The sequence below is a fragment of the Vulpes vulpes genome, unplaced genomic scaffold (genome assembly GCF_048418805.1).
Source record: "Vulpes vulpes isolate BD-2025 unplaced genomic scaffold, VulVul3 Bu000000676, whole genome shotgun sequence".
Lineage (NCBI taxonomy): Eukaryota > Metazoa > Chordata > Mammalia > Carnivora > Canidae > Vulpes > Vulpes vulpes.
This window is the reverse complement of record NW_027325740.1, coordinates 81782-95037: the sequence shown is the minus strand read 5'-3', so window position 1 is coordinate 95037 and position 13256 is coordinate 81782. Positions and strand designations below refer to the sequence as shown.

Genomic DNA, 13256 nt, shown 5'->3' with positions numbered 1-13256 from the left:
CATACATTATCCAGTCCTATGACCCAGGGATAAAAAGAGGACTGTGCCCTCCCATTCATTCCTTCATTCATCCATCTGATAATGTTTACTAAAAGCTTGCTCCTTGCTGGGCCCTTGGGCAGCAGGGAATATGCAAGGTCTCTCCCCCTCTTGGAATTTATATTGAGCTCCAGGGATGAGCATGAGGAATAAACCAATCATTATATAATTGTATAATTACAATGTGATGAGTATGATGAAGTGCACTGTACAGTGAGAACTGACCTGACCCACACTGGGGGGTCAGAAAGGATTGCAAAGGCAACAAGCCAGTTGCAATCTGAAGTGTACTAGAGACCAGGGAGGCAACAGGGTTCCCTGGCAGCTGGCAGAGGGGAGGCTCCTGCAGAAGCCACAGCTCCAAGGAGCAGGATACCTGGAAGGGATGAGGCAAGTGTTGTGTGCAAAACAGAGGTCTGAAGGAGACCCTGGAGGCCTCCAGTGGGATCTACCTGGATTTAATCAGAGAAGGGCATGGTCATATTTGTCCTTTCAAAATACCACCTCAAGGCACCTGGATGGCACAGTCGGTCAGGTCATGGGTCAGGTCAGGTCATGACCTCAGTCCTGGGGGGTCGGCTCAGATCATGATCTCAGGATCCTAGGATTGAGCCCAGGGAGGCTCCACACTCAGTGGGGAGTCTGCTTCAGATTCTTTTTCCCTCTCTCTCCCTCCCCCCTCTGCCCCTCCCCACTTACATGTGCTCACTCTAAAATAAATAAATAAAACCTTTAAAAATTACAATACAATACAATACAATACAATACCACCTCTAGAGGGGCCTTAGAGGGGCCTTCCTGTCCCCTCTCCCTCTGGCACATGCACTGTTCTGAAGGCCCCCTGCAGCCTCTACTCAGGCACCGTCCGCCAGCACTGCGATTGTCTGTTTTCCTGTCTGCACTAACCGAAATTCATATCTATCTTTTTAGTGCAACAGAAAGAGAACTGAGAATTGCACCCTGGTCTGGCACTCACAAGGCCACACGCGCTTTAGCTTTTCAATTATCACTGCCTGACGCTGTGACAAGGCCCAGTAACTATAGACTCCTGGTTTGCAAACTTCAGCCTGTACCAGAATCACCTGGAAAGTTGTTGAAATGGACTGGGGGGCACTTCCCCGAGCTTCCCATTTCAGTGGGTCTGGGGCAGGGGAGGGGGAGTGCAGGGGAGGGAAGAGTCTGCACTTCTGAGAAGTCCCACGTGATGCCCCTGCTGCGGTCCAGGACCACACTTGGAGAAGCAGTTACTCAACCCCACAAGACCATCAGCTACCAAAAGAAACCCATGCATGGCATTAGTGCCGAATAAGAGAGAGAGAGAGACAGAGAGACAGAGAAGGAAAGAAAAGAAAAGGAAAAAAAATGAAACGAAAGGAAAAGAAAAGAAAAATTTTACCAGTATCTGTATCTTGGAAGTCAGAGCAAACCTACAAAAACAGATTTTCTTGAGTGAGCAAATCTGCCTGGCTTTTACACCTAGAAATCGGCCTCGCACTGGGTCCCCCTGACAAGCTTTGGCAGCCACTTGGGCACCAGATTTCTCGAATCCCCAAGCTTTAGAAGTGGGAAATGTTGCAGAATTCACCAGTCACAGCTACAGGACTCCAAATAGTGACACTGGGTGGCAAATACAACTTCTGCAGCACATCAGACCTCAATCTGGTGCACTCCATCTGAGGGCCCCGAGCCCAAGCCCACAGCCCCTGCTAATCCAGTGCGGGCCTCTGAGCTCCCATTTGCAGCGGGTGAGAAACAGAGCAAACAGCACAGGCTTCTCCCGAGACCGTACGTGTTCTTGCACATGGCCCTATCAAATACCAGACATTTCTTGGTGAGGAGTCAGATACCATCCACCAATTTTCTAAATTGCTAATCAGAAAATTGCTGCAATAGTTAATTCTGCATTCTACATTTGAATAAACAAAATAAAAAATAATTAGACCAAAACAATCACAATGGTCCTAAAAGCACACTAATGGACAAAATTAGCTTATTCAAATTTGTTGCGACATTCATCAGAACACTTGCTGGTCAATTTGCTTAATGAGTGCTCACTTTTCCCTTAATTTTTCTTGGGTGACATTCACTTAGAACAACACATTAAGCTGGCTACCCTTCTGCAAAGAATTCTTAATGACCAGCTCTGTTTTCAAAATGATTTCTTCTCATCTCTTTGTAGAAAATAAGAGAAAATGTCTGAAAATGATCTTATTCTGTTTTCCAGAACTTTTTAAAAAAAGTTTCCAATATGTCCATTGAGAAAGTTTTACTCCTTCCTTATATGACTTTAGAATGATGGCTATCCTTAAAAGCAGGGGGGATAAAGAGGCCAATTCTAAAATTGTAACCTTCTAGTAGGTAATTTAAATCAATGGCCAGTTGAAAGAAACTCAAGCTGGAGGAAAGAAATTTAGTATTTTTGGAAATCTAAATTAATATTACGTCAAGCCCTGAGAGCATATTTTTTTCAAAGGACTATAATTAAAGATATGTGAATTTTTCACAGGAGAAAAAAAAAGCTGAAAGTGAAAAATGCACCTAATTAAGTAATGATTTTATCTTTATTAGATGGTATTAAAAATATTATGTGGTTTAATGCTTTTAAAACCATAAAATAGCATTCTCTCTTTCACAATTCAAGGAGTATTACACCAAACAATGGCAAAAGCGTGTCACTTTCTGTATGTTTTTCTCAGAAACAATAGCTCAGATATGAGTTTCCTGGTACTCTGATGATTTCAACCATTACATTTTGTCATAAATAAGCTTAGAAAGTTAATGCTAGGTAGACCATAAAGTGTTCAGTTCTGGTTTTCAGATAGCTACAACTACTAACTTTTCTCTCTACACCACATTTTTAATAACTTATTTTGTAAGAAAAATATTTTTAAAGTCAGCTACCAGTGATGTTTCAAGACTTTTCTACTTTGGTCCCAATTTGGTAGACCAAAAAGTTACCAAATCTTATGTTAAAAAGTCTATGTAGAGGCACCTAGGTGACTCAGTTGGTTAAGTGTCTGCCTTTAGCTCAGGGCACGAGCCCAGGGTCCTGGGATTGAGCCCCTCATCTGGCTCCCCACTCAGCGAGGAACCTGCTTCTCCCACTTTCCCCACCCCCAAAAAAGAAAAAAAAAGTCTATGTAGATTCTGGCAAGGTGGCAGCAGTGGTAGTAGCCTAATTATTGAATCTCCCCTACCTGCACCCACCCTAACGCTAAGAAAAAAAAAGACAAATAGAGCAGAACCAAAACCCCAAGAACAACATCTACAACAAACCCAAGGTGATAGAGTATTCCCACCCATCCTATATATGACAAGATGAGGAATATCAACCAACAGCTTCAAGAAATTTCAGAGAGCCATTCTGAGAACACCCCCTACAAACTGGCAGATGACATTACAGTTTTTAATTTCCCTAGTTAAGTGCAGAGGGAATTGTGACCCACAGATGTCTCAGTGCTGCAAAGTCCTGGGTGAGGGGAGGACTGATTCTTATAAAAAAACAAGAGAGGAGAAAGCCCCCATATGGAGGAGAAACTGCTGAGGATGAATCTAAGATGAGCAAAACAGGGGCAAAGGTTGGGTGGGCAGGTGGGAATGGGAACCAAAAATGTAAGATCTTAGACTTTTGAAAAGTAGAGTCCACATACCACTCTGTGAAAACAACGTAAGTGGTCCAGAATTGTGAAACTAGGAAAGCTATACTGGCCCCACTAAAAGCACAGGAAAACCCATAGTGAGCAACAGAAAGGAACCGCAGCTGAATTCCAAAGTTATTTAAAGAAAAAATAAGGAGCAGAATGACATCCCCAGTACAGACAATAAAATCATGCCAGAAAGAAGGAAAACAGATGTAAACTACAACCCGGTATTTCAAAATAAGCTAAAAGAAATGATATCAAAGAAGCTATAAAGAACCACATAAGAAGTTTTAAAACCCAGAAATTAGTTGACAGGAGAGAATGGAAAAGTGGAGGTAGTGAGGAAACCAAGAAAAGAACTAAGAAAAGAAGTAAAAGAAATGAAGGGTAAATTTTTTTAAACACACACACACACACACACACACACACACACACACAGCACATAAAATGAATTGTGCCTTAAAAGAACTGGAAGATAGAGAGGAACAAAATTTTTTAATTCACATAAATGATGAAGACACTGAAAGGTTTTGGGCAAAAGTGATCATCATAGAAGACAGGCAAAGAAGATCTAACACACATATAATGGGAGTTCCTGAAGCCAAAGAAAAAAGAATAGGACAAACAGCTAAAGCTATGCTACAAGAAAACTTTCCGGAGTAATTACACATTTAAGTAGCATTATTATGTGACTAGAAAACTCAACACAGAGTGGCCGACACCATAAAATACTACTGGACTTCAAAGAATAAAAGCAAAACACATTCCTTTGGGTATCTAGGCAAACCTACCAAGTTAAATGTGAGGAAAAGAAACTCAGAGTATCAGCAGACTTGGACAACACTTTATGGCAAAAGACAGTACCGTAAAATATTAAAGATACTTGAGCAAAGAAAAGATGAGCCAAGGATTTTACATCAGCCAACCTGACTTTGAAGTAGAAAGGTGACAGACAAGCTGTTGTGAACATGTAATTCAGGAAATACTTCCCATGAGTGCTTCCTGAAGCATCTAGCAGAGAAGATGAGCTTCAGAAAAACAAACAGCCAGGAAAGACAGGACATAAGGACCAGGGGCCAGCATCAAATAGATATTTACCAGGAGAACAGAGCAGTAACAAAGAAGAGAGGAGAACATGTAATTATCATATATTCTGATAAAGCAATTTTAGTACAGCTATCATTAAAATTAGGGGAGGGAAGGAGGGGCATTTGAAAAGTAGTATATTATCAACCGATTGTATAGATAGTAACTGGAATGAAAGGACATGACTTCAAATGCCAAGCTGGGGGTGAAGAGGGAGGGAGAAGAAAGAACAGGCTTCTAGCTAATTTAAATGTTACTCACAGTAGGAAACCAATAGAAAATAGCACCCCACCACCACCACCAAAGAGCGAAACAAGGATATAGAAAAGTATCAGCATAAAAGCAACCAGCAGAATGAAAAAATACCAATCTCTGCCAGCACCCCAAGGAATACCAAAAGAGCAGAAAGAAAGTAGACTAACAGAAGAACACTCCAATTATTAAGTAATCTTGTTAGGGAAAAAAAAAAAATCAAACCTGAATATCACCAAATCTCTAAATCACAAATGCATAAGAAATATAGGGAACAAAGAGCCTGTTCACCAGCACCATGGGGATGCAACCAGAAGAATCAGCAGAATCCTGCACAGGACCAGCACTCAGTTCCTTCAACGGAAATGGGGGAATAGGACCTATGGGTGGCCCAGCAGTTTAGCGCCTGCCTTTGGCCCAGGGCGCGATCCTGGAGTCCCGGGATCGAATCCTGTGTCAGGCTCCCGGCATGGAGCCTGCTTCTCCCTCTGCCTGTGTCTCTACCTTTCTCTCTCTCTATGTCTACACTGAATAAATAAAATATTATAAATAAATAAATAAATAAATAAATAAATAAATAAATAAATAAGAAATGACTTAAAGACCACATGAACCAACTGCAATATGGAAATATCATTTGGATTCTGTATCAAATGTGTACAAATTGGTGTGTGTGCCTATTTTCATACCTATTTTTAGTAACCCTAAAACTCACTTAGTATATTACCAGAACTTAATATGTAATCATATATTAAATGTTGTAGGTCATTCACCCTTGAGAACTGAGAAGAGAAAACTGCCTTTTTGAATTATTTGGGGGTTGCTGAGAATTACCCTTGGAAGTTATGACTGTCAACAGGTATTATTTGTGAATCATGCTATGAGCATTAATTTTTACAGTCAATTTGAATCTCACATAGTTATAATTTTACTATATTTTTCTTATACTTGGGGGACTATAAATTGAATAGTAAAATTCTGATATTGAATAAGATTTAAATATGCACAAATATATCAGAGGGGAGAGTCATGATGATAGGAGTACATGATGCTAAAATATTTAGTCAGATCTAACAATTATTTAAATATTTGTCAAAATGTATATGTACCATTAAGGGTTCAATACAGAAATTAAAAAGATACTCCAAGTATTTTGAACAGTAAGAGATATACAAAATTAGGGTTGATGATCATCAGAAGGGCTGGGAAAGTAGAAGTATGCAGATAATAAATTATATCATGGTACATCCAGTCCAGAGGCCAGGAAGTGGCTGCTGCACCCCCCCCCCCCCCCACCGCCGCCCTCCCCTCTCAGGAAGAAACAAGAAATTACTGTTTTGGCTGTCTCAAGGCCTGGATGTAACCAGGTAGTGGTACCTATGATCCTTCCCTACAAAAACTCCTATCTATTGGAGTATGCAAATCTCCACTGCTGCCAGAGGAAGGTCCTCTGTACTTCCTCTGCTTTCCAAAGCTAATGTGAGTGCATCTTACTGGCAGAAACTAAATCTGATTTACCACTGTCATGACCAGGGAGTCTGGAAAATACAGATTTTTAGCTTTTAGAACTGTGAGACCTACAGAGACTACAAAAGTAGGTGGCAATGGATGCTGATTGCCAATAGATGGTTTTCAACTCAATATATGTCTAGTTTGCTTAAATATTTTCAATCAGTATCACTGTGTTACACTGTGTTACCTTGGCGTTTTAATGATTGACTTAGAACTCAAACTCTGTACTGGCAGTCTTCAAATCATCCATCAGTTACCCATGGTGTGAGCTCAGATAACAAGTCTTTTTTTTTTTTTTTTTTTTTTTCCCAAAAGATCTCCATAAGAAGATCTAGTATTACATTTGAGAAAATTGAACTCTTTCTCGGGAATTAACTAGTTATTCCTAGTATACTAACATGGCCTATTTTATATATCTACAAACATCTGGAAAATAAGATTACAGTAGAAATATTCAAACTGTGTCTTTCCATCATTATCTGTTCACTTTGCCCATTAAAAATGTACTTTTTTTTGCTTATATATTTTTTCACTTATAAAATGAAAAAATACAGTAATTGTATAAGTGGACTATAGCTAATCATTTGGGCTGAAGATTTTAAAATGGGTATAAGGCAGTTTAATAATATGTTAAAATTCATTTTCATTAATTAATCCACTTGCAAATGAACTATAGCTACCTCAAAATGACTGCTATTGCCAGATTTAGAGATCTTATTTGTATAATCTGAAAATCATTAATGTTAATAACAAAATTAGCTTATTGACTATTTCTAAAACATTTTTCTTCTTTTTAATAAATGGCATTAGATTTTGGAGTTAATTTTATAGTTTTGAACACATATGTGTTACTTTGTTTTTGTTGGTGTCCCAAAATGAGTTTATTTAATTTTGAGGACATGGCTTATTGAATTTTTTAAATAGCAATTTTAAAAATTCCCTATTTCTTCTCTGTGCTCCCAAAGAACTCTGTGTTTCTCTGTCATTTGTTACCCGATATCTGAACAGTCTTGTCACCACGTAAGAGAGATGTACCAACACCCTCTTACAAGCTACCAGAACCTGGCAAATAGTTTAAGTAGTCACTCAATAAGCTAGTGATCCTAACAATGCACACATACACACTTAAGACCCTGTTTACTAGGAGAAAACATAAGAGTGTGATATCACCTCAAATCTATCTTTCAGATTTCAGATAAATGCCCCTGGTTGGTTGAATTTAAATCCTATGTGGAACCCAAGCTGCAGGGGGGTCTGGATAATGTTTTATGTATTATATTGTATATAATGATCTTATTATTCTAACCTGTTCTCTAATTGAGGACACCCTTGAAGGAGTCATAATGTCCCCAAGTAACAATCCTCTGTGATATGTGCTATCTACCTTCCCGTGAGCATTCTAATCCGTACCACCTCACAACCCAATAGAATGGTTATTATTATTATTACCACCATTTTACATAGAAGAAAATGGAGCTCACATGGAGGCCTCACGTTGTCTAAGATCATGTGGTTAGCAAATCATAGTGTAGTTCTAACACTCTTCTGAACACGTCATACCTGAACTCTGTATTAAATTTGTTTTTAAATAAGGCCTGAATTAGCTGCTCTTACTGGAGCAGCATTAATAGAATCATAATACAGAAATTAGATTTTTATAATTAGCCATAAATTAATCATCTGAAAAAACAAATTCCTACTTTAAGGAGAGTAATAAATACATTAGAGGTATGTATTGTGTATCTAATTCATAAAATTGGATACAAAAGAAAGCTAACCTAAGAATTTAAAAGTAGATGATGATCTACTTATATTTTTGCTTGAAGTTGTCCAGTGATTTTTGTAACAGTACAAACAGATGGTGAAACAGTATGGGAGATGTTTAGTAACTTTCCTAACCTCACAAAGTAATTTTGCAACTTTGTCCCTGATCACATCTGGGCTTATTCCATTATACCACATACATTCATGAGACATCCTCAGAAACTATAAATATAGCTTAAGAAAGGCTTTTACTATAAATTTTAAGGAGAATGCTTTACTTTCATTATACATTATTTATTATTTCCATTATATATATATGTCTCTATATATCTTTGCTCATATACTTTTATTACATAATAATTACAACTGATATATGGAAAAAATATTTACCATCTTTATTGGGTTGAATGGTGCCCCTAACCACCCCCCCCCCCAAATGTATGTCAACCTGGAACCTTAGAGTGTCACCTTGATTTGGAAATTGGATCTTATGTGGAAACATGTAATCCAGTTAAAAAGAGGTCCCACTAACTTAGGGTGGGCCCAAATCCATTGATTGGTATCCATATATAAGAGGAGGAAAATTTGAACAGAGACATGCACAGAGAGAAAACACACACATAGGAGAACATCATGTGACAGTAGAGGCACAGATGGAGGTGATGAATCTAAACGACAAGAGACAACAGAGGTTGCTAGTAACTTCTGGAAGGTAGAAAGAGGCCAGGCAGGATCCTCCCCCGGAGCCTTCAGAGGGAGCATGTCCTGCCAGCACCTGGATTTCAGGCTTCTGGGCTCAGAACTGTGAGACAACACATTTCTGTTGTTTAAGCCATCTAGTTTGCAGTACTTTGTTTTGTTTGGCTTTGTCCTCCTTGTAATCAAATTATCCTATTAAAAGGGGAAAAATGCCCAAGAATGACTCCTCCACCATTTAGCCCATAAAATTAACATGTAAGTGCCATTGAGTTACATCCACAGGAGTTGGTGTGACCTTAAACATTTAGCGAACGTGTTTGACTCATGTGAAATATCAACTTCCTATGCCAAAAGAGTAAATGATAGGCAGCCCGGGTGGCTCAGTGGTTTAGCACCTGCCTTCGGCCCAGGGTGTGATCCTGGAGTCCCGGGGTCGAGACCGGTTTTGGGCTCCCTGCATGGGGCCTGCTTCTCCCTCTGCCTGTGTCTCTGCCTCTCTCTCTCTCTCTGTCTCTCTCATGAATAAATAAAATCTTTAAAACAAAAAAAAAAAAGAGTAAATAAAAAAAAACAGTAATATCTTCTTTAAGAAAAATAATTTACAAAGGTAAAATGCTTTAAACAAACACCAAAAAAAAACAACAAAAAAACCCAGTTTACTCACTTACTACACAGCAAATCAAAGTCAACCCAAGGAGGGAAAGAGGCTCTTTGGTCAGGAAGGCGGGATACCGGGAAGACTTGGCCTTCCTTTCCTCGTACTTTCTCATCTTGGCCCCACACATTCGTTCGCCGGTGTTGGACGAGGCAGTAAGCAGCAACCAACAAATCGTCTCCTTTAGGAAACAAAATGAAATCCTGAGGTAAGAAGGGATGACGAGGCCGCCGGAGTGGCTCGGTGGTTGAGCATCGGCCTTGGGCTCAGGTGGTGGGGACCCTGGGGTCCTGGGATCAAGTCCTGCATCAGGCTCGGGCCGGGGAGCCTGCTTCTCTCCGGGTCTCTCATGAATAAATCAATAAAATCGAAAAAAAAAGGAAAAAAAAAGAAAAAAAAAAAAAAAAAAGAAAGAAAAGCAAAGCAAATAACTTCAGGGACAGGAAAGTAGGGAAGCACTTGCACTGCGAGCTTACTACCGAATCCGCGGAAACCCGCGGGGCAGCCACTGCCGCCCGAGTCAGCAGCCCTGGAGCGCAGTCCCAACAGGCGGTGGCAAGAGCGCACCGGGGAGGCCGCCATGATGCTCCCAGGCGTGGCCGCCCCGGGGGGAGGAGCCCATCCCGCGGGCTGTGCCCTGGGGCTCCGTCAGGACCGGGAGACCCCAGCCCAGAGTCGGGGTGAGCAGCCAGCCCCGACCCCCCCCCCCCCCCCCCCCACGCAGGGCTGTCAGGCCCTGGAGCCCTGGGGCGGCCCCAAGGCCAGCAGCACGGTCCTGAGGCGGACGCCATCACCTCCCTCGGGATCCCGCTGAGGGGCCGCAAGGCATCCTGGGAACTTAGGCTCCGCCCCCATCCCGCTCTCCACCTGCTGTGACCTGGTCTCCACCAGCAGGGGCGGCGTGCGGAGGGGGTCCCCCGGAAGGAGGAAGGGCGGTGCCGGAAGTGGGCCGCCTAACCTCCCCTGGGCCCTGGCGGGTCGCTGCACAACCTGCCGCCTCCACGTGCCCGTCCTACTGAGAGGCGCCATCTTGGAGGGAGGCCCAGCGGGCGACGGAGGCCGCCGGCACCAACAGGCCGCTGGAACCAACAGGCCGCCATCCCGGTGGTTCCGGGGGCCCTTTGGACGAGGTCGCCTTCTGGTGAGAACGTGCAGATTTTCGTGGGTTTTTTCCCGAGTTATTTACCGTATCGACACGTAGGCACGTTTGAACGAGGACCTGTGAAGATAAAAACACCATTTCCACGTTTGGCAACAGAAACACCTGCTTCAGTATTTGTATTCATGTAGTGCGTTGTTTTTTTTTTTTTTTTATCAGATATTTTGGATCAGTTTACAGACTAAAATGCAAAATATATTCATCTTAGACGGTTCCTCAGAATCAACGTTTATTTAAACATTTGTGGAAACGGTGGCTTTGTGTGTTAAGATCTGCCCGCAGAATGAATTAGCATGTCCTATGTCTTATTTTGTGTTATTCTTATCGACACATTTCTTCGTTGTGAGTGGTATTGATTCATTTTCTAGATTTGATTTCTTGAAAATGTAGTGGTGGAAATGCAGATTTTAACATAAAATCTTGGGCGGTGGGGGGAACAGTGAATCTGAAGTGCGAGGGGGATATTAAGGGAATTTTTAGCTTGATTCCCAACTTAACGGAAATGTGTCTTTCTGACTCAAAAGTCCCTTAACCGTGTAAGTGTACGGCACAAAGCACTGCCTTTTGTAAAATGAAAAATTTAGTAGGTAATTAATCATGCCAATTGTTTTAAGAAGGATATTCATTTTTAATGCGTAATTTGAATGAAAACTACCAAATTACAGAAATAACACACGAAATCTCTGGCTTATGGGCATTTGGGGAAAGCTATGGGATGGCAATGAACGTAAAACTTGCAGAAGTGATCACAAAGACTTTTTCCTCTCCTGTTAGAGAATGCCTTCGTGTTCAGATTCTGCTTTTTTTGGAACACGAAGACATTCTCTAATATACAAATCCTGGGAAATAAGAAAATGAAAGCTCCATGGGATTTTAACCCTGTTGTGGATGAAGGTGAGACCCGAGGAGGGGTTTGCAGTGTGTACTGAATATAGCAAGAACTCATAGAAGTGACCTACAACTATTAAAGTCATGAAATATTGGCCCCCTTTTTCCTGCTCCTTTGATTGGTATTTGTTTTTAAATAAGTATGGTTTTCAATAGTCTCTTTTTCTCTAAAAGAATCATGAGTTAATGGAAAAATTGGAAGCACAGTATAAATTTTTTTTTTTTTTTTTGTACTTTCTGGTCTACCATCCTGAGGTGCTGTAGTGGGCATTCTTTTTACAACCACAAGAAAATCATCAGAACCTGATTTATCCTGGTATGTTGCTGTTACCTAATTGTCAGACATTCAGGTCTTTGCAGTTGTCCCCAAAAATATCTCTTACAGCAAAAGTATCTGATGAGAATTACATGTTACACTTAGTTGTAATATCTCTCTCATCCCTTTTAGTCTGGAATAGTTCCTTAAATTTGATAAAATTGGTATTTTTATAGATTGCAGACCTTCTTTTTTAGAATATTTCTCAAGTTTGGTGTGTCTGACACTGCCTTATGACTAGATTCAGAGCTGCATCTTTGGCAGGAATATCACGGAAGGGATGCTGTGTGCTTCTCATAGCATGCGAGCAAATAGCAGAGTATTTCCATTTGTCCCATTATTTATAGTGTTTAATAATTTAACATGGTGTCTTCCAGTCTTGTCAACTATAAGGTAACTCCTTCCCCCTTTGTGATTATGGGCATTTTGAGAAGGTGTTTTGGAAACTACATGAATATCCCATTCCTCAAAAAAAATTTCAACTCATTCATTTATTGTCATTTTGTGGTTCTCTAATTTATTTGTTGGATTATAATCTATACTGTCATTATTTATTTGATACTCAAATGATGCAGATTTGGTCAGCAGAAGCTCATCTAACCTATTTTTTTCTATTCTTTTGAGATATTTCATCATTTTTAAACCATTTTTTGCAAGTTCTATAGATATTCTAGGCTCATATTTTCCCTTCTCCAGCTCTGATAGCAGCTGCTTCTGCAATGTACCTTTTCTTTTCTTTATAGAAAACGATACACGGAAACAAGTATCTGTGTACTAGCTGGATTCATTGCTTTAGGTTAGCGGTTGTTTCTCAAGACCACAGTGACTTGCATTTGGGAATCTATTTTTGATTTACATATTCATTCATTTATCATCTATCTATCCATCCATCCATGACCCCTCTATTGAAAAACCATGAGTTCATCTCTAATCTGAATCCAACACCACAGAGTTTATTCTGAGATTTTCTTCCCTTCCATATTTATAACTACCATTGCTGGCAGTGAGAAACGTATCTACAATTTTATTTAATATATTTATACATGTGATTAATCCTCTATATGTAGCCTATGTCTGTTTGAACTGCAATCCCTTTTTCTATGTAGTTGCATATCAAAGCTCTGACACTCTGTTCTAGGTTCTAAATTATATGATACCATTTTCATTCTGCTTGGGTTCTGAAATCCCACATAAGTATGTCCCTCCACGAGGGCATAAAGTTTCAGTAGGAGAATAAATTGTTTA

At 40.4% G+C, this 13256-nt stretch overlaps 1 protein-coding gene across 7 annotated transcripts in view; it reads right to left on the bottom strand.

Annotated features, from left to right (window-relative positions):
• LOC140596728 (mast/stem cell growth factor receptor Kit-like) overlaps positions 1–10861 on the bottom strand; it is a 75453-nt gene extending 64592 nt beyond the window's left edge. For 2 of the 7 annotated variants that reach the window (XM_072745211.1, XM_072745215.1), the window contains exons 1-2: positions 10835–10861; positions 9658–9829 (exon numbers count right to left, since the gene is read on the bottom strand). In XM_072745211.1, coding sequence (XP_072601312.1) covers positions 9658–9778 — 121 coding nt within the window. In that variant the 5' untranslated portion in view covers positions 9779–9829; positions 10835–10861. Of the gene's footprint in view, positions 1–9657; positions 9830–10124; positions 10353–10442; positions 10562–10834 lie in introns of those variants that run through there. The other 5 variants (XM_072745213.1, XM_072745216.1, XM_072745210.1 and 2 more) reach the window with 5 other exon arrangements.
• Positions 10862–13256: the final 2395 nt, after the last annotated feature.